The 25,143-nt window shown below is 39.1% G+C and overlaps 1 protein-coding gene across 1 annotated transcript; it reads right to left on the bottom strand.

Moving 5' to 3' along the window:
• Positions 1-6,175: 6,175 nt before the first annotated feature.
• Positions 6,176-13,593, bottom strand: IL1B (interleukin 1 beta). Its single transcript, XM_072636756.1, has 7 exons — positions 13,528-13,593; positions 11,982-12,043; positions 11,133-11,184; positions 10,109-10,319; positions 9,319-9,486; positions 7,939-8,069; positions 6,176-7,239 (listed from the first exon to the last, which is right to left on the bottom strand). The coding sequence occupies exons 2-7, from the start codon at positions 12,026-12,028 to the stop codon at positions 7,036-7,038; spliced, it is 813 nt and encodes a 270-aa protein (XP_072492857.1). The 5' UTR covers positions 12,029-12,043; positions 13,528-13,593; the 3' UTR covers positions 6,176-7,035.
• Between the last annotated feature and the right edge of the window lie 11,550 nt (positions 13,594-25,143).

The raw sequence follows: 25,143 nt of genomic DNA on the forward strand, positions 1-25,143 counted from the left end.
ATTTTCTTCTGATGCTCTTACATTTATGGCAGGAATGGGGGTGGGGGAGGGGAGGAAATATTTCTAAGGTCTTCATTTTTTTTCTCAATTTTTTATGGACCTAGTATTTTTCTCCACATGAATCATAGGCTACAAGTTGTATTTGAATTGGGTGGGTTGTCATTGTCAGTGAACAGTGATTATCAGATTTGACAAGGACCAGCAGGCTGGAATATATGCCTCAAATAAAGAATTTATGTGGTTTATGTTATGTGGTTTATGTCGGGTCAACCTCAGTACTTTCACGCATTTCTTTCATGCAAACTTTATTGAAGAACTTGTCAGCATGTAATAAAAGTAATAAAAAAACATACCCTTTGACCAATAATTCCACTGTTAGGAATTCTCAGGAAATGTTATCGGAAGGGGAGAGACATAGAGACAGAGGAAGGAAGGGAAAGAGGGAGTAGAAGGAGAGGGAGAGGGAGAAGGAGAAGGAAGGAGAGAGACATAGAAACAGAGGCAGAGAGATGAGGGGGAAGAGAGAGGACAGGAAGGAGGAAGAGAGAGGGAAGAGGAGTAGGAGCAGAGCTAGATGTTCAGAGATGTGTTATAGTACCATTACTTGGTTCTAATAAGAAAAAACCAAAAACCAAAACCAAAACCTCCCCCAAACAAAATTCTTTCAGAACTATGTCTGACATCAGAAACGATTGCTTGCGTTCTACAAGGTTGTTTACAGTATTGTTAAATATAAAAAGGCTCATTTGATGGGAGAAATTTCAAAAATTGGAAACAACCTAAAGGTTCAACAGGAGAACAGTTCAATTGTGTTATATTAATGAAAGAGAATGCTATGATGTAATTAAAATGAACAAGTATGGAAAAATATAAAGAGGTATGGAAATAAATACTTTTCCACATGCCAAGGGGGAGAAAGCAGAATTAGCAAAATAGTAAGAATTTGTTAAGTATGGAAGCAGCTAGGTGGCATAGTGATACCATACTGGACCTGGAGTCAGGAAGATAAGTTCAAATCCAGCTTCATACACTTACTAGCTCTGTGACCCTGGACAGGTCACTTAACCTTTATCTACCTCAGTTTTCTCATCTGTAAAATAGGTACAATAATGGCACCTATCTCCTAGGGTTGTTGTAAGAATCAAATGAGATAATATTTGTTTTATTAAAATTTTTTTTTGTTTTTGTTTTCAGTTCCAAATTCTTTCCCTTCCCCCTTTCGCTCTCCCCACATTGGGAAACCAGCCAGTATGATACATATCACATATATGAAATTATATAAAACATTTCCACATTTGCCAGGTTATGAAAAAAAAGCAAGAAAAAGAAAACAATATGTTTCAGATTGCACTCAGAGTCTATCACTTCTCTGGAAGTGCATTTTCATGAGTCCTTTGACATTATGGTGGATCACTATATTGATCAGTTACTTAGTCTTCTACAATTGTTTCTTGTTACAGAATTGCTTTTCCTACATACAAAATTCACCTATTTCTGATGAGACAATATTTGTAAAGTGCTTTGCAAACCTTAAATTGCTATAGAAATATGAGCTATTATTATTACCCTGATACTATGTGCTAGATACTACAGATATAAAGAGAAAAAAATAGTTTCCACCCTCAGGGAGCTTACATTTTATTGGTGGTTAATAGGTGTGGTGTGGGGAGGAATGTCTCTTCTAAGAGGTGATTTTTGTGCTGAGACTTTAAAGGATTTGAGAGTTCCAAGGAGTAGAAATGAGGAGGGAGAACCTTCCTGTGCAAAGACAAGGAGGTGCGAGATGTACTGTTGTGTATGACTAACATATGGATCTGTCAGGAAAATAGGATGTATTCTGAATAGTCTTGTCATATGCTGCTGAGCGGAGATAGAGAAAGTTATACCACTATGATGACTGGACCCACTACAAATTCTTGTTATCTTATCTCAACACAGCCTTCAACAGTAGCAAGACAGTGCTTCTGTTCTTCCCTAGTTGACTCTCTCCCACTTCCCACACAGTCTGTTCCAAACCTCCTTTCTCCTCAAACTGTTGATAGTCCCATTGCCCAGCACTCTCAGTTGAGGACTTCATCTTCTCAAAGAAAATCAAGGCCAATTGCTATGAGCTCCATTCTCTCTATTTTAAAATCCTTCTTTTCCATTATTCCCCACCATCCCCTTCTTTGCTCCAGTCTCTGATGAAGGGATAGACCTCTCCCTCACCAAAGTCATGCACACTTGACTCTCTCATTCTCTTTCTCTAGTGTTCAGCCTCTCCATATAGTTTCTTTCTTACAACTATAAAGTGCTTGAGTTTTCCTTATCCTTAAAAAAACCTTTTTGGATAGGCCCTACTATCCCCATAGACTGTGATTCTATAGTTTTCTTCACTTAGTTAAACTTCTAGAAAAAGCTATAGATATTTATTGCCTCTATTTCTCTTGCTTTCTTCTCAACCTTTTGTTGTCTTCCTTCTGACACCATCACCCAATTGAATTCTTCTATATAAAGTTATGCAAGATTCTTTTAAAAAATGAATTTTTATTGATAAATCATTGGTAGGATGGGAGTCTTACACAGAATTCTTCAGCAACTCTTATTTACTCTTTTCATCCTACTTAGTTTCCAGGCATAAATGCTCCTCTGTTCTGGAAAGTTGTATCAAAGGATATTCATCTCTCTCTCTCTCTCTCTCTCTCTCTCTCTCTCTCTCTCTCTCTCTCTCTCTCTCTCTCCTTCTCTCTCTCTCTCCCTGTCTCTGTCTCTGTCTCTCTTTCTCTATCCTTTGATGCATCTTCCCAGAACAGAGGGTTGTGTATGTATATAAATTGATATATCCATATCTGTATGTATGTATGTATGTATGTGTGTATACATATATATTATAGCTTCAAGTCTCCAGTTAGACAAAATGCCCTTTCAAGACACCTCAGTTCGACCTATCGTATATCTCTCTTCTCTGAGGTTGCTCCTCCCTCAAATTGTCTTCTTTTTTTCCTTTAAGTACACTCAGAATTGCAATACTTTATAATGAACTCTTTATATAGAAAGACAAAGGAAACATTAAAGTAAAGAAAGGCAAACAGATGTTTCCATGGTCAAGAGGAAAAGTTTCTGGCTTCCATGAGGGAGCCCAAGGAGAAGGGATTATTGTCTTGGCTCTGCTGGAGGAGGAGGGAGGTCTCAGCAACATTCAGTCCCAACATTCCTTGTTCCAGATCTGCCCCTCTTGAGAGTCCTGACCCTTTTCGTTGTGGTGACTGCTACTGCCCTGTATCCCTTCCCTCAGCTTTCATGCAGCTTTTCACGACTTCCCCTTCACCAGTAACATGGCTTTCATGCATCTTTTCAGAAACTAGCTTCCTCTTTTAGACTGTTTCCTGGACACTGTGAACTGGCTAAAGGTCACTGTCGGTATTAACTTTTCTCTTGTCAAATGAACCTTTTTACACTCAGTAATCCTATCAATAGCCTAGTAGGATGCAACCAACTCCTTTGATGGGAGACATAGATTTTGAAAAAGCACCTCATTGTTTTTGCAGAAAAATGATCTTGGTTTGAGAATGTATTCTGCATGTATACTTTTAAGTTATTATTTCAGTTTATTAGATTCCTTGCTATCTGCAGCTAAAGTCTTCATGCAGGGAAGGAGAAGAGAAGAAACACTTGGACAACATGAGTGCCAGGCACTGTTTTAAGCACTTTACAAACATTATCTCATTTGATCTTCAACAATCCTGTGAGATAGGTGCTGTTATCATTCTCATTTTGCAGTTGAGGAAACTGAGGCAAACAGGTTAAATGACTTGCCCAGGGTCACATAGCTAATAAGTATCTGGATTTGAATCCAGGTCTTCCCGACTCCAGGCCCAGCACTCTATCCACTGTACCATCTAGCTTTCTCAAAGTAAATAGACTCATCTTTCTTCTTTATTGATAACTTGTTATTTTCAATAATAAATATAGCAGATTGTATTTTCTGACTATGGGATTTTTATTTTGTATTTCTTTTCTCCCTTACTAGAATGTAAGTTCCTTGAGAGTAGGGATTATTTAGTTCCTTGTATTTTGTATTCCCAGGATTTAGCACAGTTATTGTCTAGCACACAGTAAACACTTAATAAATGTAACTGTCTCATTGCCTGAAGGTGGTTCTCCTTAGCAGGATTCAAGAACTGGTAATTTGGTTGATGTACTGCGTGAAATGGTGATTTGAGGCACAGCCTGGTTTAGAGGAAGGGGGATAGCTCAGGAAGTGAAAGATACTGCCATACGGATAAAAGCAGATTTTCTTGAGAGGAGTATGCCAATAGGAATGTTAATGATTAAGAATGTATAAGAGTGATTAAGAAAGCTTGTTCCCAGGTTGGTTGTACTGTTTAGCAGTAGAGGTTGGGGATGAGATTCAAGCAACCAAAAAGATAATGGGATCCCTTCGTCCCAGTAACATGGAAATGGAATTGCTATGGTTCCTATAGAGTCAGAGGAGACATCTGAGTTCCATGAAGGCTATAGCTCATCTACAACTTTGCTTGTCATATCTAAATATAGAAATCATAACATCACAGATGCTACTTATGCGTAGCACTACCTTTGGGTGCTCTGACAGCCTGTGCTTTGTATTTACAAGTCTGTGAGGACTCAGAGAAGTGGCTGCTACTTAATGTTTTCAGGGTTCTGGAAGTAACCATCAGTGTGATCCCCATTAACAACCATTCTGCCAGACTTAATTAGTCTTTAGAAAGGATATTTTCTAAGGTGATACAGTAAGAACAGTTGGTATAAAACACTCCCCTCAAATCCTAAGTTTCTCTCTCCCATACTATGTCCATAGGCAGAGTGGGCTTAAACTTAGAGTATGACAATGGCAAGGAACATACATAGAGAACATGTCTGGCAAAAGAGCAACTTACAACTCCTATTCTGGAAGTACTTTTCTCCCTTAGCAGAATCCTCATGGAGTTTCCTGTAGGTATAGCTCTCTGCTGGATCAATGCCTTTGTAGAGTGATAGTCACTTATCTCTTCCATGAGTGGTCACATTTTTGGAAGCTGCCTCTCCCCAGGTGATAATTATTCTTTGCATTTTTGTCTTTGGTTTATCTCTCTATCCCTAATGCAGGACTCTGTTGCTGCCAGCCATCACTGCTCCCATGGATAATGTGACAGCAACAATTCAATTCTGATTGGTGGAAAGACTTCTGTTTGGACCTATGGATCTGTACTAACAAGGCCACCTGGACATACTCTCTCAAATACTCATTCACCTGAGATGAAAAAAGAACAGTCACAACGAGACTGAGATGACCGTGGATTCATGGCTTCCATGGCAAAGTGGTACATAGGACAGCTGCCCCTCTCCCCATCTGGGTCTTGGTAGCAGTTAAAAGGACTCCTGCCTCATGGCAGCTACAAAGGAAAGAGGGCAAGCTCGGAGTGGGTGGTTTCATTTTTGTATTCCAGAGTCCTGGCTCAGCAGTCCCTGAGTCATTAGTTGTCTTGTCATCAGTGGCCAATTAGATAACTCTTTGTCATCTCACAGTGCAAACTCCTGATTTGTCACATCCAGCACTCTAGGCTTCCATGTGGTCCCCTGGATTGGAACCAGGCAGGGAATATTTGGTTATGTTTCAAGAACTGGCCCAGATAGGCTGGTCCTCTCCAATTACACAGGGATTAGGGACACTAGTACAAGATGCTTGTTCAGTGTTGGTTAGAGAAAAGTAATCCTTCTTCATCTTGTAGGAAAATATAGAATCCTGTCTCTAAGAGAGAGATGCTGAGATATCCTCATTCTAGAACTCTGCCCTGCAGCATCTGGTGGTCAGCCTTGTCACCTCTCACTTTTCTTCTTGGGCCATCATCTGGAATTTGGGACAGGGGTAGGTGTTGGGACTAGAGTGGTATTTTGTGCCCCTGGGAAAGTAGAGTTCTTATAAATCTCTCCTTCCTGTGAGTCCCTATGGGGCTGGAGGGATTTTGGAGGTGGGTCTCAAGTTAGTCATTTTACCAGGATTTGACAGCAACTGGTATGAGTTAATCTCAGTTTAATCCACAGACTCTTGTCATAGTGGGCTCAAAAGTACTCCCTTCCCACTTCTCCCATGCCTTATGGTAGGAAAGATTGATTACTCTTTCACTTTCACTCACACCTCGGAAGCCCAGATGAAGACAACGGATGGGCAGACAAATTCATATTTAACCAAAGTTTATTGTGTTAACACTGAGATTATCAGGTCATGTTTCCCTTTCATAAATATTCACCCTTCAAGAACATGTGAGTACATTTCTAGGTCTTTCGAGTAGACAATAACAATATAAATTAATTCAGTTTTACAGACATCAAAAGCTTTACTCTCTTACTGACATTTGGTTCCTCTTGGCCTTTTCATTCAGAGAATTAACAGACATGAGCGTCCACAAACAGACTGCGTAATAAATAAATAAATAACTAAACAAACGATCGGTCGCTAAAGACCCGAGAGGGCAGTGTTGGGGGAGATGGGAAATGACCCAGGCTTAGGGAGACGGTTCTGGGAGATTCAGGAGAGGCCACATCTTGGCATCTGGGAAAGAGCAGAGCCACTTCTGAGCGGTCACAGCTGACAGGGCTCAATCATAGCCTGGCCCGTTTAGAATCAGCATGCATGCGAGTCTTGAGATGGTGATTCGCGCAGTTCTTCCTACTGCATACCCTTACCGAATTTGGCAGGTCAGAGGTCTCTTTTACCTTTCTACTTCATGGTCATCTTCTCTTTCTCCAAATCCCCCCTCCTAATGCTCCCCTGCCTTCCAGTGCTCAAACTTTCCCCTTGAATATGAAACTATCACCATAATTTCCCCAGATTCTACTCAGTCAGGCACTGAAATAGGTCACGGGGGGTTTCCCTGAGCACAGTCAGTATCTGAATGGTAGCAATATAAATTTCCAAAGAACATATTAAGGCCTAAGTTGAATACATGTCATATGTACAACATATGAACTCCCAAATTCCTTTTCTTCTCACATTTGTCTAGGTTCTAGAGTGCACAGTATACATAGATTTGCTGATTAAGAGAGATCATCCAAAAAGAAGTCAGTTATGTCCTTGCCCCCGCGTATGTTCCCCAGGAAGACAGGCTGACCATCCACTTGGGAAGTGCTGATGTACCAGTCAGGGTATTCTGCAGACTCAAATTCAGTTGTATTATTGAATTCCATCTTGTTAAAGATGAATCGTGTTTCCACGTTATTGGTGGGGAAATCGTCAATTTGCTGTAAATGAGTAAGACAAATTCCCCCCGTGAGAAAAGGAACAAGCGAACTTCAAAGATATATCTTTAAAAAGCATAAGGGCTAGAGTGCAGAGGTTGAATTCAAATCCTATCTTTGACACTTACTACTTATGTAAACCTGGGCAGGTTTGGACCTCACATTCCTTCTCTATAAAATGAAGGCTTTAGACTAGGTGGTCTGTAAGGTCCCTTCTAGCTCCCAAACTACGACTTCATCTCTGGCACTTGAATAGGAGCTAGTCGAGAAGTCCTTAGGTTGGTCAGAGAAGAAATTGATGTCACAATGGAAGAAAGATAAAAAGGCAGGGGCTAGAAGTCATAATTCTTGGATTCTGTTTATAGTTTTGCATTTTGGGGTGATTGGAAGGAGAATCTCACTCTTCTTTGTGGCTAAGTCCCAAATATTTAAGGATGTGCGGCTTTGAGGTTTGTACAATGTAGAAGCTTAATAAATGTTCATTCAAATAAGGATTAAATAAGAATTGGAAAATACATGAATGAACCAATATTATTTTCTCATTTGGAATCAAGAGTCTGGGAAATTTATGCAAGTGAGTCAAATCCAGGTACTACATGAATTTATTGGGGAAAAATTTGCCTATCTCAAACTACCTGGCTGTGGGAAACAAGTGGATTTTTTTATAGGAATGAAAGCTCTCTTTATTCCTAGTATGCTCACCTCCAGTTGCAGGATGGGCTTCTCGCCACGCTTCACACAAGACAGATAGAGATTATTTTTCTTGATACACAGGACAACATGTGTTTTCTTGGATCCTATTTTACCAAGGAGGCGCTTCATGCTGAAAATCACTGGAAAAGTGAAAAAAGAAACAATAGGGTGAATGGCAATCCCAGAGCAGGTGTTCTTAATTTTGCTTGTATCATGGATCTCTTGGTGAGGTCTGGTGAGGTCTAAGGATCTCTTCTGAGAGTAATGTTCGTAAGTGTGTAAAAGAAAATACATAAGATTGCAAAGGAAACCAATTCTAGGGAAACCCAGATATTAACTTAAATTTTGAAAAGTTCAAGGAGTCCAGGTTAAGAATCTCTTTCTAGAGAAGTTGTTGGGCAAGGTGACCAACCCAGGAAGACCATAGTTCTGAGAGTGAGGCAAAAAATGGACATGGACATGTGAGGAGTAAAATTGAGAAATGGGGGAAGGGTGGTGGTTAAATTGAGTGTGCTATATTACTGAGCTCAAATTTCTGAGACTTCTGAGTCAAAGATGTCACAATCAGAACCTCCAAGATCACTTTTACTCCTTAGTGGGAAGTATACTAGGCTTTCCTATTTCCAAATGAGAATAGAAAGTAGGAAGCTTCTTTGCTCAAATGACTGACTTTCAAGGAAGGTAGGAGCTCAGAAGAGAAGCACCTCACTCACTCCTCTCACTGACTCCCTTTGTCAACACACCTGCTGCTATCCTTGCCTTTTATTTGTGAGGAGTAGGGTAGAGTGGATGTGGCTAGTACCTATTAATGTCCACAATGGGGAACAACTTTTTAGAATAAAAATTCAGTCCATTATGGTAGGTTTTCCAGACTGGATCACTTATAGTCACATTTTCCATTTTTTTTCCTCCAGTTTGATATAATTGGACTACTAGGAATTTTAGAAATAGCTCATAACAAAGAGAGCTAGAAATGTGAAGTCCAAATTTGAAATCTTTTTTAGCTTTGCCTACTTTCAATCTTAAAACTAGTTTACTTTGGAAATTGAGTTCTTTGGGACAGAAATTTAATTTCTGGAGGTTGAAATTTCCAACAGAAATGAGGGGATGATCTGAAATGGTTTTTCTAACAACAAATCCCCTGATCACTCAGACTGAACCAAATGAAATAAAGAAGTAGCCAGTAAGGCCCCAAACTGATTGTCCTTTGAATGAGTCTGAATTTGGACAATCCCTTTCCATAGGACCTAGCACAGTGTCTTGTACGACTGGATGATGGTGAAACAGACATGTGGGCAGAGACAATTAGCATTAGTCTAAGTTGGAGACCAACTATAGAGACCAAGATGTATGGATATCAACAAGGAAAGACAAAGTATCAGAAGTTACCTTGTTGGCTTATGTTGTGTCCATTGAGATGGACAGCTTGCAGTTCACTGGCATTGGACAAGGTCAGGCATTTTTGATTTGCGTCTTGAATGGTGCAATCTTGGGAGGATACCAACCGAAACGTGGAGTCAGACTCATAAACGTCACAGTTCTGGAAGGTGATGTGTTCTGAAAAGTAGAATGTATATACTATTCAGAAGCATTGAATCAGAAATGGCAATCTTCCCAGATTGTCCCTTGAGGTCATGAAGAACCACCTTAGATCACTTCCCAGGACTTTTTAGTGAGGTATAGTTTCCCCTGGAAACTCTGCCTTTGGCTCAATCCACCTTTTTTTCCTACTTTTCTTGTTCTAACTTCTTAAGGAGTGCCCTTTCAGGAGAGTTCAAGATTGGCAGATTGGGGAAAAGTGCTGAATCTGGCATCAGGAGAAACCAGCAATCAAATCCTACCTCCAATACTTGTTAGCTGTGTGACTAAGGGTAAGTCACTTAAACTCTGTTTACCTTAGTTTTCATCTACAAAAAGGGAGAAAATAATAGCACCTAACTCCCAGGGTTGTTGTGAAGATCAAATGAGCTATTGCTTGTAAAGTGCTTTAAAAACCTCAAAACATTATAGAAACACTACTCATTTTATTATCATTATAATGCTTGTGAAATACTTTCTAAACCTCAAAACATGTTATAAATATTTTCCAAAAACATTAGAAGAAAGAGAAATATGTTGATTACTGTTGGGGAGGGTTGGGAATAGGAAAGACTCAGCATCTGTCTCTCAGTTTTCTTACCTTCTTGAAAGATGCTTGTGAATATATTCATCAAATCATTATCCTGGAACAGCTGGGAGCAGACTCCATTCAGATGCTTCATCTTCTCAATTGCAACAACTACCATCACAGTTCTATGAAATTGATGGGGATGACTGGTGAATTTCAGCTGGATGCCATCCTCCTCCAGAAGACTTTCTTTGGAGCAAAGATCAGGATGCTGGAAGTAACCCTGCAGAGAAACAATGGAGTTGTTCGTTTAGGGTTGTTGAACTTTTGTTTGTTTTTCCTCTGAGCAGTCACCACCTTGAAGAATTTAATTGGGTTGAGAAGAGATTCCACTTATCACTTAGAATGGTAGACTGTTAAAGAGTTTGCAAGTCATGCGGGTCAAGACTCTTTCATTTAACAGATGAAAAAAATGAGACCCAGAGAGATAACTTGATTTGGTAAAGGTCTTGTATCTTAGTATAGCCAGAATTTGAATCCAATTCTACTCTTTTTTTTTGTTGGTCCTTTTTCCAGTACCAGGTTTCCATTTCCAGTGTCATCATCAGTGTTTGGCATGTATCTGGTTATACAAGATTCCCTAAGATCTAGTCTGCTGCCCCATAATGATAAATATATTTTCTAGGAAGACAGAGATGATTCAAAGGTGAGTACTTGACTTGTCCTCACCACCTCTCAATTTTTATGGGTCCCATTTATGACATATGACCATAGATCTAGAGTTGGATTGGACCTCAGAAACCACCCAGTCTATCTGACTCCTTCCTCTCCATTTTGTAGATGAGAAAATAGCTTGAGAGTGGCTAAGTGACTTGATTGTGGTCATAGAGCTGGGATTTAAACCCATTCTCTGATTCCACAGCACCATGTCAACTCTCATAAGGAGATGAAAAAGAACATAGTACAAAGGCTTACCCTGTGAGCTCAGAGTGGTACAGCCTGGGCTTTCACCATGTCAAAGTCCTCCCCCTCCTTATATCCCTACAACCTTTGACCCAGAACTTAGACCATAAAAGAAGCTAGCCAAGAACCTTACCTTCTTTTGGTTGGGACCATCAGCCTCATAAAATTGACAGTCATCGTTGTCCCTGTAAACAAAACCAAAGAAGCTATTAGGTTACTTCTCCTAAGCGAGGGTCTTTCTCCTTGTGCAAAAGCCTCTAACATTAATAGAGAACTTATGATCAAGTCCCTGAAGTCTTTCTGACAAACTCCATTAGCATAGGTACAACATACTCTAAAGGGTGACCAATCTATGAGTCAATTTGAGATTTAAAGGCTTGGTCAGTAGGTACTGTACCCCAGCCAGGCTGTGGGAAGGCCCTCTGTTATTGACTTTGGTTATGTTAAGGAGGAACTGGGAAGTGTACATGGAGATCTGGGGACTAAGTCCTGCATCATACTCAAGGTTGCTAAGGAATAGCCAGTGGAATAAAATAAAAGTCTAGACTCCTAAGCTAATCTTTGCAAGAGTCCCTCTAAAATCCAGTGCCTGACTCCTCATCTTTTCCTTTTGATTACTTCCCAACTGAACCCCGCTATTCCAACCTATTCCCCCTAGTCTTTTTCCCTGAGTTCTGCAGGAGATGGACTGATGCCTAATTAGTAATGTGCATGGCTATAACTGGTTATGGTGGCATGCAAAAAGAAGCAGAGGATTAGCATTTTAGAGTTGGACCATAGAGATCATCTCATGCAATTCCCTTACAAAAGATGAAGAAACTGAGGCAATATTAATTTTTGGTTGCCTTTTGCATAGGAAAATTTAAGTTTTTTTAAAAGGACCTATGCAACTTTCTAAATCTTTGATCCTGGTCTGCTTTCCTGGCATAGGATGAGCTTTCAGCTGACCATACTTGTCATTCAGCTCAGTCTTTCTACTTACCTATAAAAATCCACCTCCTCACAAGTGATTTCAGGCACCATTGCCATGATAACTTTGTATTCCTGGACAAAGAAAATAGAAAGAAGGTCACGACCTGCTGGTGGCTGAGCAAATATCATTCCTTATGAAGTTGTTTCTCCCTAAATGACTAGAAGCTCCTTGAGTGTAGAGATCATATCTTATACATTTTTACAGCCTCAGGACCCTTCCCTTTTGTCTTGGCTTGGACATTCATTGAATGATTAAGTGAATCAAAGAATTTCAGAATTGGAAGGGACCGTAGCATTCATCCAGTCCAAACGATCTTAACCAAGTCCATAGACCCTTAAGAAGTTCAAAAAAAAAAAAAAACAAAAACGGTTTTGGGGGCTGGGCGGATGGGGTTTTGTGAACTTTATATGGAAAAATATTATGTCTGTATTTGCACTGTTTGATTTCCTCTGTAATCCTGTGCATTTCATTTTATACATTTACAAACCTTAATCTGAGAAGAGATCCATAGACTTCATCAGACTATTGTCCAAGATGTCCATGACACAAAAAGAAGAAGAGTCCCCGATCAAGTCCAACCCACAACCAAGAAGAAATCCCTGTCATAGAATGCCCAAGAACTGATTATCCACTGTTTGCTTCAAGAATCTGAGGGGAACCCACCACCCTGAGTGGCAGCTCAATCCCTTTACAGAAAGCTCCAATTGTCAGGAACTTATTTTCTGTCATCGAGCCAAAATTTATCTCATTTCAACTTACAACCTTTGCTCCTGGCTCCATTTCCTGGAGCCAAACAAATCAAGTTGAGTCTCTTCCTCTTGGGAAGCCCTTTAAATTCCTGAAAGTTGCTATGATGTGCTCCCTATAAGTCATTTTCCCAGGCTAAAAACTCTTGCTCCTTCAACCAAATGCACCATCCTATTGTAATTTTTGTGATGGTGGCAGAATGAATGAAAACGTTTGTCATACAGTGTCCCCTGTCCTCTTTCTGGTAAGTTATATTAGACTGAATACTTCACAGTCAAAAAGGTAACCCCTAGGTTCTTCTCTAAATGGATGCTATGATATAGCTCAAAGACTCAAGCAGGAACAGTGGAAAGAGCACAGATTCTGGAGTTCAAGGGTGTAGATTCAAATCATTGATTTTTACCCCCTGTGTGACCTAGGGCAGCTTACTTCTTCTCTCTGGTCCTTATTCTCCTCACTTGGGAAGTGAGGACAAAAAGGTTTTTGAGATCTTCTCTGAGATCTGTATCTATGATCCTTTTTTGCTCCACTCAGGAGCATGGCCCCAATTTAACCAGAAGCACATCGAGTCTTCAAATGAGGCCAAAAGAGCATTGGTTCCAAAAACAAAACAAAAATGAATTAAAACCCCTAAGGTTTTAAGCAAGGTGTCAAAAGTTACTGGATAGAAAGTTACTCTTTATGCATTAAAATGGCATTTAATTATAGAACTTTTTACCCCAACTCCTGGACCTCCTTACCCCCCAACCAGAATAGATAGAGTTCTCCCAGGCAGTAATCACTCAGAATCCAGAGAACTAAATAGTACCTTTGCTGGCAGAAGTGATAGGAGTCTTTGGTCAGTGTCAGCTGTCAAGCGAAGAAGTGATTTACTGCTGCCATCTGGGCTATTTTATTCACTACCAAAAGCAGAAGTAAAGCACAGCGAAATTTCCCTCTTGGTCAACTAATTGCACAATTTTGTAAAACTGAAAAAAGGGAATAGTGGTGACTTTGGAGGCAACTTGAAGTGACACCTCAGACTTTCAGGAAAAGAAGGGGCAATTTGAATTCTGCAATGATGTAATCCTTTCCAAGTATGATGTCAGCAAATACTATAGTATTTGTAATAGCAATCCTGTTCTCAGTTACAATATAAATGAAGGGAGGGATTTCATTAGATTTGCAGAATGTAGTTTTGGATTTGCATGATTGCATAGAACAAAAGTATGAATCATACTTTCTTTTTCAAGACTTCCTTTTTATTATGAACATTATCATCAACAAACATAAATATTTCAATATATAAAGAATGAGATTTATATAAGAAACTGTAAACAAAAAATAGAAATAAAATAATTTAGTAAGATAAATTGCACCCTTTCTGAATGTCTTTCTGTTTATAGCTGTGTATTTGTAGAAAATTATCTTATTTTGCTCAGTTCTTTCTTTAAAGTTTATGTATTATTACCCACCAGCCCCCCTCCCTGTCCTCTCTTCTAACAAATGGAATGTCCCTCTGGGCTCATTCCCCCAACTCTCACTACCACTGGTAGGTTGGAATGTCGAGAGGGCAGATGCTACTTAATTCATTCAGGGTTCTGGGGTAACTTAGAGGGGCTATTACTGTCACTCATGATGCCCATTCACTTTGCTCCTCAGTATCATTCAACCAGTTGATGCCAATAGTTTTTCCAAAAGGGATATTTACTGAGAAGGTATGGCAAAGAACAGTGGTTACTAAACAATACCCCCCTTTGACACCTCTCCCCCTTCTTGACAGTGGTATCTTTTCCTTTTGCACACACACATTTTCTGGTGAGAGTGTGCTCAAACGTAGGCAGCACATATGATAAAAGGATGAACACAACTTTTGGTTACAGGAAGTCCTTGTTCTACTTTTGTGAAATTCTCATAACATTTCCCCTAAGTGTAGCTCTCTGTTGGCCTCCAAAGTGTTGCATCCCTGAAGAGCCTGAAGTTGGATCTGGTTCGTTTTCTATATCTCCCTATACAGATGCTGCCTGGGGACTCTGCTGGCAGATCTGGTATACTCAACTACTTATGCTGATGGGAACTCCAGCTTTTCTGACCCTTCGAAGTTCGCAAAGTTGTCCCCTGGCCAATGATGGCGGGGTGGGGGGGTGGGGAATAAGTTTGGATTTATTCTCCCACTCTACTGATTACATTTTTCTCTAAGCTTAAGTTCTATCTCTTCAAGGTGCTCCTGGTCCAGAAAATACTGGTGCCTCACCTCTGATAGACCAATCAAATTCCCAGACTGCCATATTGTTTTATTCTTAGCCCCACACAGTGTGACTGATTCTCTTAAACTAATCACAAAATAGTTCCCATGTGGCATCATTTGAGAAATCTGGGCTTTCCATGTTTATATTCACCCCAATCCTTACACAAATCAGTAGAGTCAAGCAAAATGAATAAACAAATTGGTAACTTTTGAGATTTTATGTCTTATTCTGCATCTTGAATCTTTCATGCCAAGAGCCAGGAAGTATGTTTCTTTCTATCTTCTCAAATCATCACTACTTGGGTGAGTCCTGAAGTCTTTCAAAGTGGTTTTCCTTGACATTATAGTGACCAAAACGTAACTAGTTCTTGTGTTTCCACTCATTTCACTCTGCGTAAGTTCTTACAAGTGTTTCTGAGTTTCTCTGAATCTATCATAACCATTATTGTTTATGGTACAAGGATATTCCATTCCATTCATTCATATGTCTCCCTCCGAGTGTTTATTTTGCTCTCATCTCTTTGCTACTATATATTTTTTGTATAGACGAGTCCTTTCCCTCTGTCTTTGACCGCTTTGGGGCACATGCCAAATAGGGGAGTCAATGGATCAAAGGGTATATCATAGGTTAGTAGATTTTTGACATGGTTCTAAATTGTTTGCCAGCATGATTGGATCCAGCCATAGCTTCACCAGTGGAGTGTTAGAATCTCTCTATCCATAGATTGCTCTTATATATTATTATCAGTTTATATATTTGGGATATCCGATAATTATCAAAGAAATGAACTGTGAACCTTCTTTCCCAATTAGTTGTTTGCCTTCTAATTCAAATTGCATCCATTTTCCATGTGCAAAAACTTCTCAATTTTGTCATTAAAACTGTCCATTGAAATTCTCATGGTCACCTCTATCTGTTGCTTAGTCCAAGATTCTCTCCTCGTCATACTTGTGAAAGGTAAACACTACTTTTTCATTCATGGCATCTCTACCGTTCACTACATGCAATTCAATTCAACAGACTTTTTAAAATGTCTCCTAAGTGTGCACATTTCCTGGCACACAATAGGTCCTTGATAAATATTTGCTTGCTTGATACAGACATAATAAATTCAGGAGCAAGGGAGCTCTAATGGTCAGCTGGATCTGTGGAGACTTTCCAAGGCCAGAGGCACATCAATTGAACCTTGAATGAATGTAGTGACTCTAAGAAGTAGAGTAAGAAGGGGGTAAGCAGGGAGGATCTTGACCTGGGGGAAATCACCTTGTTAAAGGCACAGAGACAGGAGTTGGAATATTGTGTTCATGGAATAGGTAGGAGGCCAGTTTGGCTATCATAGAGTAACAACGATGAAATAAGCAATACAATCAGATGGTTAAATGGCCAGATCCAAAGAGTAGTTTCTAATGGTTCAATATCAATTGATTTACAGTACGGTAGCTCAGAGATTTGTACTTAAAAATATGCAGAGTTTTGTGTTATTTAACATTTTAAACAGTGATTTGGATAAAGGAGATATATGTACAACATACGTACATATATAAATACTATGTACATATATAGTATGTATATAATTCATAATATAATGCACATAAAATTACATATAATAAAATATACAAAAACAAGTATAATACATAATATAAAACATATTTCATAACAAGGGCATTGTATAGGATGTATTTACATAATACATACATACGTTCATATATTGTGTATATATATCTATATCTATATCAGCTAAGTGGTCCAGTGGATGCTGGTCCTGAAGTCAGGAAGACTCATCTTCATGAGTTCAAATCTGGCCTCAGAAACTTAATAGCTATGTTACCCTGGACATTAGGTGCCATATACTAGGCACATTGCTTGTTAATTGATCTATCAAAATGGTATCCTGATTTCCTATACCACAGATCTCTGAGATATGTCCATTTCTTCTCTTAAGGTACTTAGATGCACCCAATGCAAGAAAATCCAGACTTACCAAAGAGACCAATTAGGACATGATAGTCTACCTTATGAATTAACTCCTTTACAAAAGAAGACATAAGACTCCCTTTAATAAAGGAGTGAGTTATTGACATTTTGTTGACATATGACTTGGGTCCAGGAGAAAGGGGGAATCAAAGAACCTGAGTAGAAATCATACCTTCCACGCTTTCTACCTGGGCACTCACTTAAGCTCTCACAACCTCAGTTTTTGTATCTGTAAAACGAAGAAATTAAACCAAATTAGCCTGAAATACCTTCCAACTCTATATGTATGAGCAAAAGATGCTATTTCATAAGTGGGGGTCAAATGACATATTCAAACAACCCCACACCGATTAAAGTAAGTGACAAGATATATTTATCCCACTGCCGTTGATCTTTTTAGATTCAAACCAATACTCTCTGGAATCAAGATAATTTTGGGTCCTGACTGTCATCCAGTGTGTTAGATATCCCTCCCAATTTGTGTTGTCTGCAGAGATGATGAACATACTATCTATCATATAGATGCATGTACATATGTATATGTATATACACATATACACATATATACAAGTATAAGTGCCTTATTTTTGTTTTTCAGTCATTTTAGTCATATTTGACCCTTTGTGACCCCATTTAAGGTTTTCTTGGCAAAGATACTGAAGTGGTTTGCCATTTCATTCTCTAGATCATTTGACAGATGAGGAAACTGAGGCAAACAAGGTTAAGTGACTTGCCCAGGGTCATATAGCTAGTAAGTGCTTGAGACCAGATTTGAATTCATGAGAATGTCTCTAGGTCTGATGCTCTGTGCACTATGGCGCCACCAACCTGCCTGCAAAGCCTCCTTATGGTCCCTCATATATGACACTGTCTCATTTCTAGACTGTATTTCATGCTTGGAATGCATCAACTCCTCACTTCTACCTCTTCCAATTCTCAGCCTACTGTAATGCTCAGCTCAAGCACCACCTGCTGAATAAGGTTTTTCCCAGTTCCCCTAGCTATGTGGTTTCTTCCCGTCTGAAATTACCTTGGATTTATTTTGTCAATATTTTGTATTTTACCTTGACATTTTTTGGTACCTACTTATTTGTCTATGTTGTTTCCTCTAATAGATTTTAAGTTGTTTGAAGGCAGGGACCATTTGGTTTTTGTTACTTTTCTGACAGTGCCTGGTACAAAGTAACATTTAATAAATAAGTAAAGAAGCAATAAACGTTGATTGATTATCTACTGGGTACAAAACAAAATCATTCAAATTTCTCTTCCATATGATGGCACTTCAAATCTCTGAAAATGGATATCAAGGAACACTTTCCCCCTATTTTATCCCTTAGTCTTTTTGCTAGGCTAAACATCTCCTCTTTCTTTTATCTATCCTCCTGTGGAATACTTCTCCTTCTGTTCCTCCTCATTCACCTCAACCACTTCCTTCTCCTCCTCTTCATCTTCCTCCTTCTCCTCCTTCTCTTCCTTCTCCTCCTCCTTCATCATCATCTTCATCTTCTCATTCTTCTCCTTTCTCCTCCTCTTCTTCTTCTCTTTCTCCTTCTTCCACTTCTCCTTCTTCTCCTTCTCTCCTTCTTCTCCTGCTCCCTCCTCCTCCTCTTCCTTCTTCTTCCTTGTAAGATCTGGCACTTAGAATTGAATACAACACTTTAGATGTATTCTCACCAGGACAGAATACATTGGACTATTATCTGTCTCATTTTGGACATCCTCACCTGTAGTCCAACTACCTGTTTTAAATGGTAGAAACTGAGACTTGTAGAAGTTAAATAATTTGACAGCTAGTTAATGGCAGAATTAAAACCAGCTCTCTTGACTGCTAGTCCAGAACTCTTCCCAACACACCATGTTTCAAGGGTCTTGGTCATTTTCTACAGAGGGCTATATTTGTGGGCTAAAAATTTCTTAGAAGAGCTAATTCTGGGGAGGAGACATTCAAGGAAGAATGGCCATGTGCCAATTACTTATGATATAATAGCTTCATTGGTGGTACTATTTCTCATTCTGGTGCTGTGGTTTGGGTCCACTGCCCATCCCCCACTCCCATCTTGTTCTATTTCCAGAAGTGAAACAACTGTAACCAAGCAGATTACACAAACTTCTGGGTAAGGATATGAGGTAGGACTCCCTTTGGCCGCAGAACGGCTAGGACCTGCCCCTTCTGAGAGAGTGGAAAAACCTTGGCACAGGAAGAACGGTGTCTAAGAGCCCTGAGGGAGTGGAAGTAGGCAAGGCTAGGCTGTCTAGTTGGGGATCACAGTACTCTCCTTTGACCACCTTTCTGACTTCTGGGTCATTACTGTTAGATCTGAAGCATCACAAGGCCTTGGATAATGAAGAATCCTTTCATAACATGAAGACATCTTTGGGCCTCTGGAGACCTGGCCTCCATGGAGTCATTCAAGGGATTTAGCTGGAAGTTTAGTGAACAGGATATGGCTATAAATCCACCAGCAGTACTCCTGTATCTACAGTGTGCAAGGTATTGTGGGTGACACAGAGATGGAAAGGCAGTCTCTGGTTTACAAACACTCAGCTAACAAAAAAAAGGCACCTTGCCTTTTTTCCTTCTTCCCCCCCAAGCTTGATTACTTGTTATTTTCAGAGAATCTTTGTGTTTAATAATTGAGAAAAGGAACAAAATGAAAAACAGGAACTTTCTAGGGGAATATATCCAACATAGACCTCCAAGGCAAAGTTTTTCAGCCTAAGGTGGGGTTCTATGTGTCCCTCCAACACAACTTTTTCCATTCTGTCCCCATTTTCACTTCACTTGCTACATTATTTGAAATTTCACAACTTAGAGATTCATTTGGGTCAAAAAAGAATATTTTTTAAAAAATCCTTTTTTAGTAAAAGTTAAAAATAAGTTTTTTAAAACAAACTTAAAAATAACTTTTAGACAGACAAAGATAACATAAGATACATATTTAGTGTGAATTAATTTGATTGATTTGTTTACCTTGATGAGATCAACTACCCTGAGAGAATGAGATTTTCTGTTCTTTGGAAAAGGGAGATAGTAGGCATAGGTGAGGTGATACACTGGATACGTTACGGCAGTTTGAGTTGAGTGAGGAACCATGGAGAGGGGCATTGAAATATGAGCAAAGGGTACAGGAAAAGTTTGGAGGGTGCCAAAAGCTTTCTTTGGTCCTCCAAAAAGGTGAAGAATTTGGTTTTTCCCTATTATTCTTTTCCTCTTCTGTACCAAAGTCTTTCACTCTCAGGACTCTGAACTCAGGCAAGTCATGTTAATATTGTACTTTAGTTAATTGTGGCAGTGCAATGCATTGGTTTGTTATACTCAACTGTACTTTGTTACAAGGAAAGGCTTCTCTTGTGTGGGAGTGGGAAGTGAGAGAACTGGTGGAGAAAAGAGTGTCACTGATACATTAGAAAATGCCCAAGAGAGAACAGAAGGAAATTCATAAGGGATCACAGACCAGGATTTTTACAACTGTGTTAAATTTAATATACACTTAATGAAAAACTAGCAGCATATAACAGAAGTCCACAGTTTCAAATACAGCCCTCTTTTCTATTTTCATAAATTAAAGTGTTCATGTTAAGTTTGCCATAAAAACAAATAAATAAATCATAGTCTAGCCTGAGAACTTGATAATCATTTGTAACATTATTTTGGTGGGAAAACATGATCCAAATTCCAAATGGCCAGTTTGCAAATGAAATTTTAAAAAATAATCCATATTTTCTGTGATCATTGACATGGGAATGGGGAATAAGTATTTAGTAAGGATTTATTATTTGCCAGGAACTGTGTTAAATGCCTCACAAATATTATCTTATTTGATCTTCATAACAACCATGAAATATAGGTTGCATTATGAGCCCCATTTTCCAGCTGAGGAAATGGAGGCAGACTTGCCCAGGGTCACAAGTTTGTTAGTGTCTGGATTTTCAAGTCTCCTTGGGCCAATGCTCCATCCATTGTACCACTTAGCTGCTTCAGAAATAGGAAATAATATCCAATTAATCTATAGCATGATGATTTTTGGTGATCAATGACCAGATATGGAAATGGAAATGTTAAGAGATGAGTAGCTGGAAGAGTCTCTGTGGGCTGGACTAGAATCATGGAATCTCAAAGACAGAAGAGTTAGTATAAACTGGTATCTGAACAAGAATCTCCTCTCTGTTATAATATCTTAGGTGGCCATGTAGATTCCTCTTGAAGACTTGTGGCAAGGGAGAATCCATTACTTTCTGTTTCTAGTTTTGGACAGCTCTATTACTATCTATATGCTATGTATCTATCTATCTATCTTTCTATCTATCTATCTATCTATCTATCTATCTATCTATCTATCTATCTGCTATCTATCTATCTATCTATCTATCTATCTATCTATCTATCTATCTATCTATCTGTCTGTCTGTCTGTCTGTCTGTCTGTCTGTCTGTCTGTTGGCCTGTCTGCTTATTGGTCTATCAGTCTGTCTGTCTGTCTATTGCCTGAGTACAGTGGAAAGGATATTGCATTTGGAATTGGAAGACTTTTGTTCAAATTCTACCTTTGATACTTGTTTGTGACAAGTCAATACATTTCTGTTTGCCCATATATAAAATGAAAGGGCTGGCCTAGATGGTTTCTATTAGAAGTCCCTTCTAACTCTAAATGTGTGATACTAAGATCCTCTTTAGACCTTTCAAGTGAATTCTTTCCTCTCAAAAGAGAAGCAGAATGAAGCTAACCTTTCTTATACTTCAAATACTTGTGAACAGATCCATCATTCTCCTCTACCTCCAGGTTTTTCTAGGCTAAATATCTTTAATTCATTCAATGGATCCTTACATTGTATGGTCTCTAGCCCTCTCAATGTCCTATTTGCTCTCCTCTAGTTACACTCTAGTTTGTCAGTGCCCCGCCTAATATGTGATGCCCAGAACCAAGCACAATACTGCAGAGATGGCCCAACTTTTTCCTCATTCTGGATGCTTGGCTTCCCTTGGTGAAGTCTCAGATTGCATTAACCTGGTAGGCTCTTATGTCACACTGCTGACTCATCTGGAGCTCTCACGCTACCAAAATCCCCAAGTCTTTTCTGCTTGAACTGTGGTCTAGCCACACCTTCCCATCCTGTCGACAGATGGATGATTTTAAAAAAATCCAGATATTCCCTCACTTTATCCCTTCCTGTGTATTTTCCCAGTTTACTTTAACTTGTCACTCGTCTCCTTTTACGTGTCAGTAAGAGTGTGAAGAGGAAGAGATCAGGAAATAGGAAGGGATGGTACAGCTCAAGCTATCCTTCTTTTGAAAAAAAAGTTCTTTTTGATTGTGAACTTAAATAGTAGAAACATTTCAACATGGAAAAGAGGAACATATAAGAAACTGTGAACTTCTATTAAGTACAGTTTTTTTAAAGAAGTAAATACTTACATATTCATCCATACCCACATTTATATATATATGTACATGTATATTAATACACATGATATGTATTTGGAATATGCATGCATATTCATAAACTTGTATGAGAGGTATATTTATATTGCAATACATATATTCATGTATATTATAATATATTCATGTACTGCATAATTTGTTTGTTATATGTATATTTGTGCATATGCATATATTTATGCATAGTGCATACACATATATCATTTATATACATGTATATCTATATGGTAACATATGGTGTATATGTATGTATGTGTACTTATTCACAGAGGCATATATCTATGTATATGTGTAACATATTTAGGTACAGTGTAATATATATTTGTGCATGTATATTTATGTATATATTTATATATTGTTGTACATGTGTACACATGTATTATATATGTATATTTCTGCATATCTGTTTGTATTTGTGTGTGCGTATATATGTGTGTCTGTACACACACACATATATCTCACAACTAGAAGATGAGGTCTGAGAATCTAATTGATCCAATGGGAGAGGCTTCTTGGAGGAGGGATTTGACTGTGCCTTGAAAATGTGTAGGATTTGGATTGCAGAGAGGAGGGCATAGAGCATTCCAGACTAGAGGAATATTATCTGTAAAGACTGAGGTATAGGAATGAGCATGATGCTATATGGGCGACTAAGAGGCTATTGGCATGATGAGGATGGAGGGTACAAGTTCGGAATTAGTGAGCCTTATGGATAGCTAGGTGTGGAAGGGAGAGAGGTCCTTGTGTTTTAGGGGCACTTAACTTAATTGACAATAAAGACCAATGACAATTTGCTCAGCAGGGGAGAGATGTGATAAAGGTATTGTTGTAGGAAGACTACATCATGTGAGTGAGGGATTGTGGTGGGAAGAGTCTGGAAGCAAGAAAATTAGTTCTGGAGCAATCGTGGTAATTCAGGAATGAAATAATGAGGACCTAGGACAGCTTTGTTAACCATGGGAAGGAGTTGGAAAAGATGGATATGAAATATATTTGGAAAAAAGAAATGATGGGACTTTGTGATTTACTCTATGATGGGGTAAGGTGTTATCTCTAAGTCTACATCCAAGGAGAATCTTTCAACACAGTCACACTTGGGGAAAAACCAATGAATGCATTTGGGAGAGTAGAGGGTTATTATATTATAGATCTCTAACCAAATGGCATACATCTCATGTTGTCTTGTCTTATATTACAGTTGTGTCTCCCAAACTAGTTGTATAGCCTGAGATTGTTGGGGTTATGTTTTATTCTCATATTTCTCCCAAAGCACCTCACTTAGGACCCTATCACTTACCAGTGCTCAAAAAGCATTTATTGATGGAGTGTAGGACCAATGAAAAGAACAAATGAATAAACTGAGGAAACAGACTAAGTGAATGAATGAATATGCTAACAGAAAAGTGGAAATGAGTGTGGTCAGAGGAGTATGTTGCTTCCCTTTACGTATCAATCAACCAATAAACATTTATTAAGCACCTACTATGTGCCAGTCATTGTGCTAAGTGCTGGGATACAAAAAGAAGCAAAAGACAATCCCTACCCTTAAGGAGCTTACAACTGAATGAGGGAGATGGCGTGCAAACAAATGTTTCCTACTATCCCTGCTATTTCTGGAACATGACACTCCATTTTCTGACTCTGAGCATTTTCACTGGCTGGCTGCCATGCCTAGAATGCTCTATTTCCTCATCTCTGCCTCCTGGCTTCACTGGCTTCCTTTAACCCTCAGCTCAAATTTCCACTTCTGCAGAAAACCTTTTTTGACCTTTCTTAATTCTGCTGCCTTTCCTCTGTTGATTATTCACAATTTATCTTGTATCTAGTCTTTTGGTACATCATTGTTTGCACATTGTCTCCCCATAACATCATAAGCTCCTCAAGAGCAGGGACTGCCTTTTGTCTTTGTGTGTATCTCCAGAGTTCAGCACAATGCCTGGCATATTGTAGGTGTTTAATAATTGTTTATTGACTGACAGACTAGTGTGCACTTGTGACTTTCCTCCAGTTGTTCTTCTATTCAATCCGGAGATGATCTTAACAAGGATCTCAAACCATGTGTCTAAGAGCGAGTGGGAAGAGAGAAGTGTGATTAACAGTATTTGCATATTTGATGTGTGACCATAGCTGTCACTGGAAAATTCCATTGCATTTTGCAGGACTAAGAGCTTATTGACTGGCTGACCGACCACATTTATGTGTCACTTTTTTTGACATCATTCCTGAAATTGAATCTTTCCACACATTACCTGTCCCAGGTTCACTTGTCTGCTGTCAGAGTTTCTCAGCCATCTACTGTGGTGCCCCATTGATTCTATTTCCTGGTGTTCATAATATTTTGAACTGGAAAGGACCTTGGAGATCATCTGGTCCAACTCTCTCAGTTGACAGACAAGGAAACTGAGAATCAGAAAGGGTAAGGGACTTACTCTAGTTCATACAGATAAATCATTTGAGTAAGTGGTAGTAGATCAAGGAGGCAGGTTATCATCAGGGGAAAAAGTAGGTTTGGTGCAAGTGAGTGAGAGGTTTGGAATAACTGGAATGGAATCTTAATGTTCAGGATCTTGGAGGTAGGCTAAGGGGGCGTTATACAGACGTCATGGTATAGGATAGAGGGCATTGGACTGGGAGGCAGTAAAGCCTGGGTTTAAATCCCACCTCAGACACTTACTAGCTGTGTGATCTTTGGCAAGCCACACAGCCTCTCTGTGCCTCAGTTTCCTCACTATCAAATGAGGGGGTTGGATTTGGATTTGATGGCATTGAAGGTCTCTTTTAGCTC

The sequence above is a fragment of the Notamacropus eugenii genome, chromosome 1, assembly GCF_028372415.1.
Source record: "Notamacropus eugenii isolate mMacEug1 chromosome 1, mMacEug1.pri_v2, whole genome shotgun sequence".
Taxonomy (NCBI): domain Eukaryota; kingdom Metazoa; phylum Chordata; class Mammalia; order Diprotodontia; family Macropodidae; genus Notamacropus; species Notamacropus eugenii.

Excerpts from the sequence above, each read along its gene's own strand:
- IL1B (XM_072636756.1), bottom strand. The coding sequence starts at position 12,028 with ATGGCAATGGTGCCTGAAATCACTTGTGAGGAGGTGGATTTTTATAG. Across the intron at positions 11,185-11,981 it reads GAGGAGGTGGATTTTTATAG|GGACAACGATGACTGTCAAT; the intron begins GTAAGTAGAAAG and ends TTTTGTTTACAG. Across the intron at positions 8,070-9,318 it reads ACACAACATAAGCCAACAAG|TGATTTTCAGCATGAAGCGC; the intron begins GTAACTTCTGAT and ends TCACTTTTCCAG.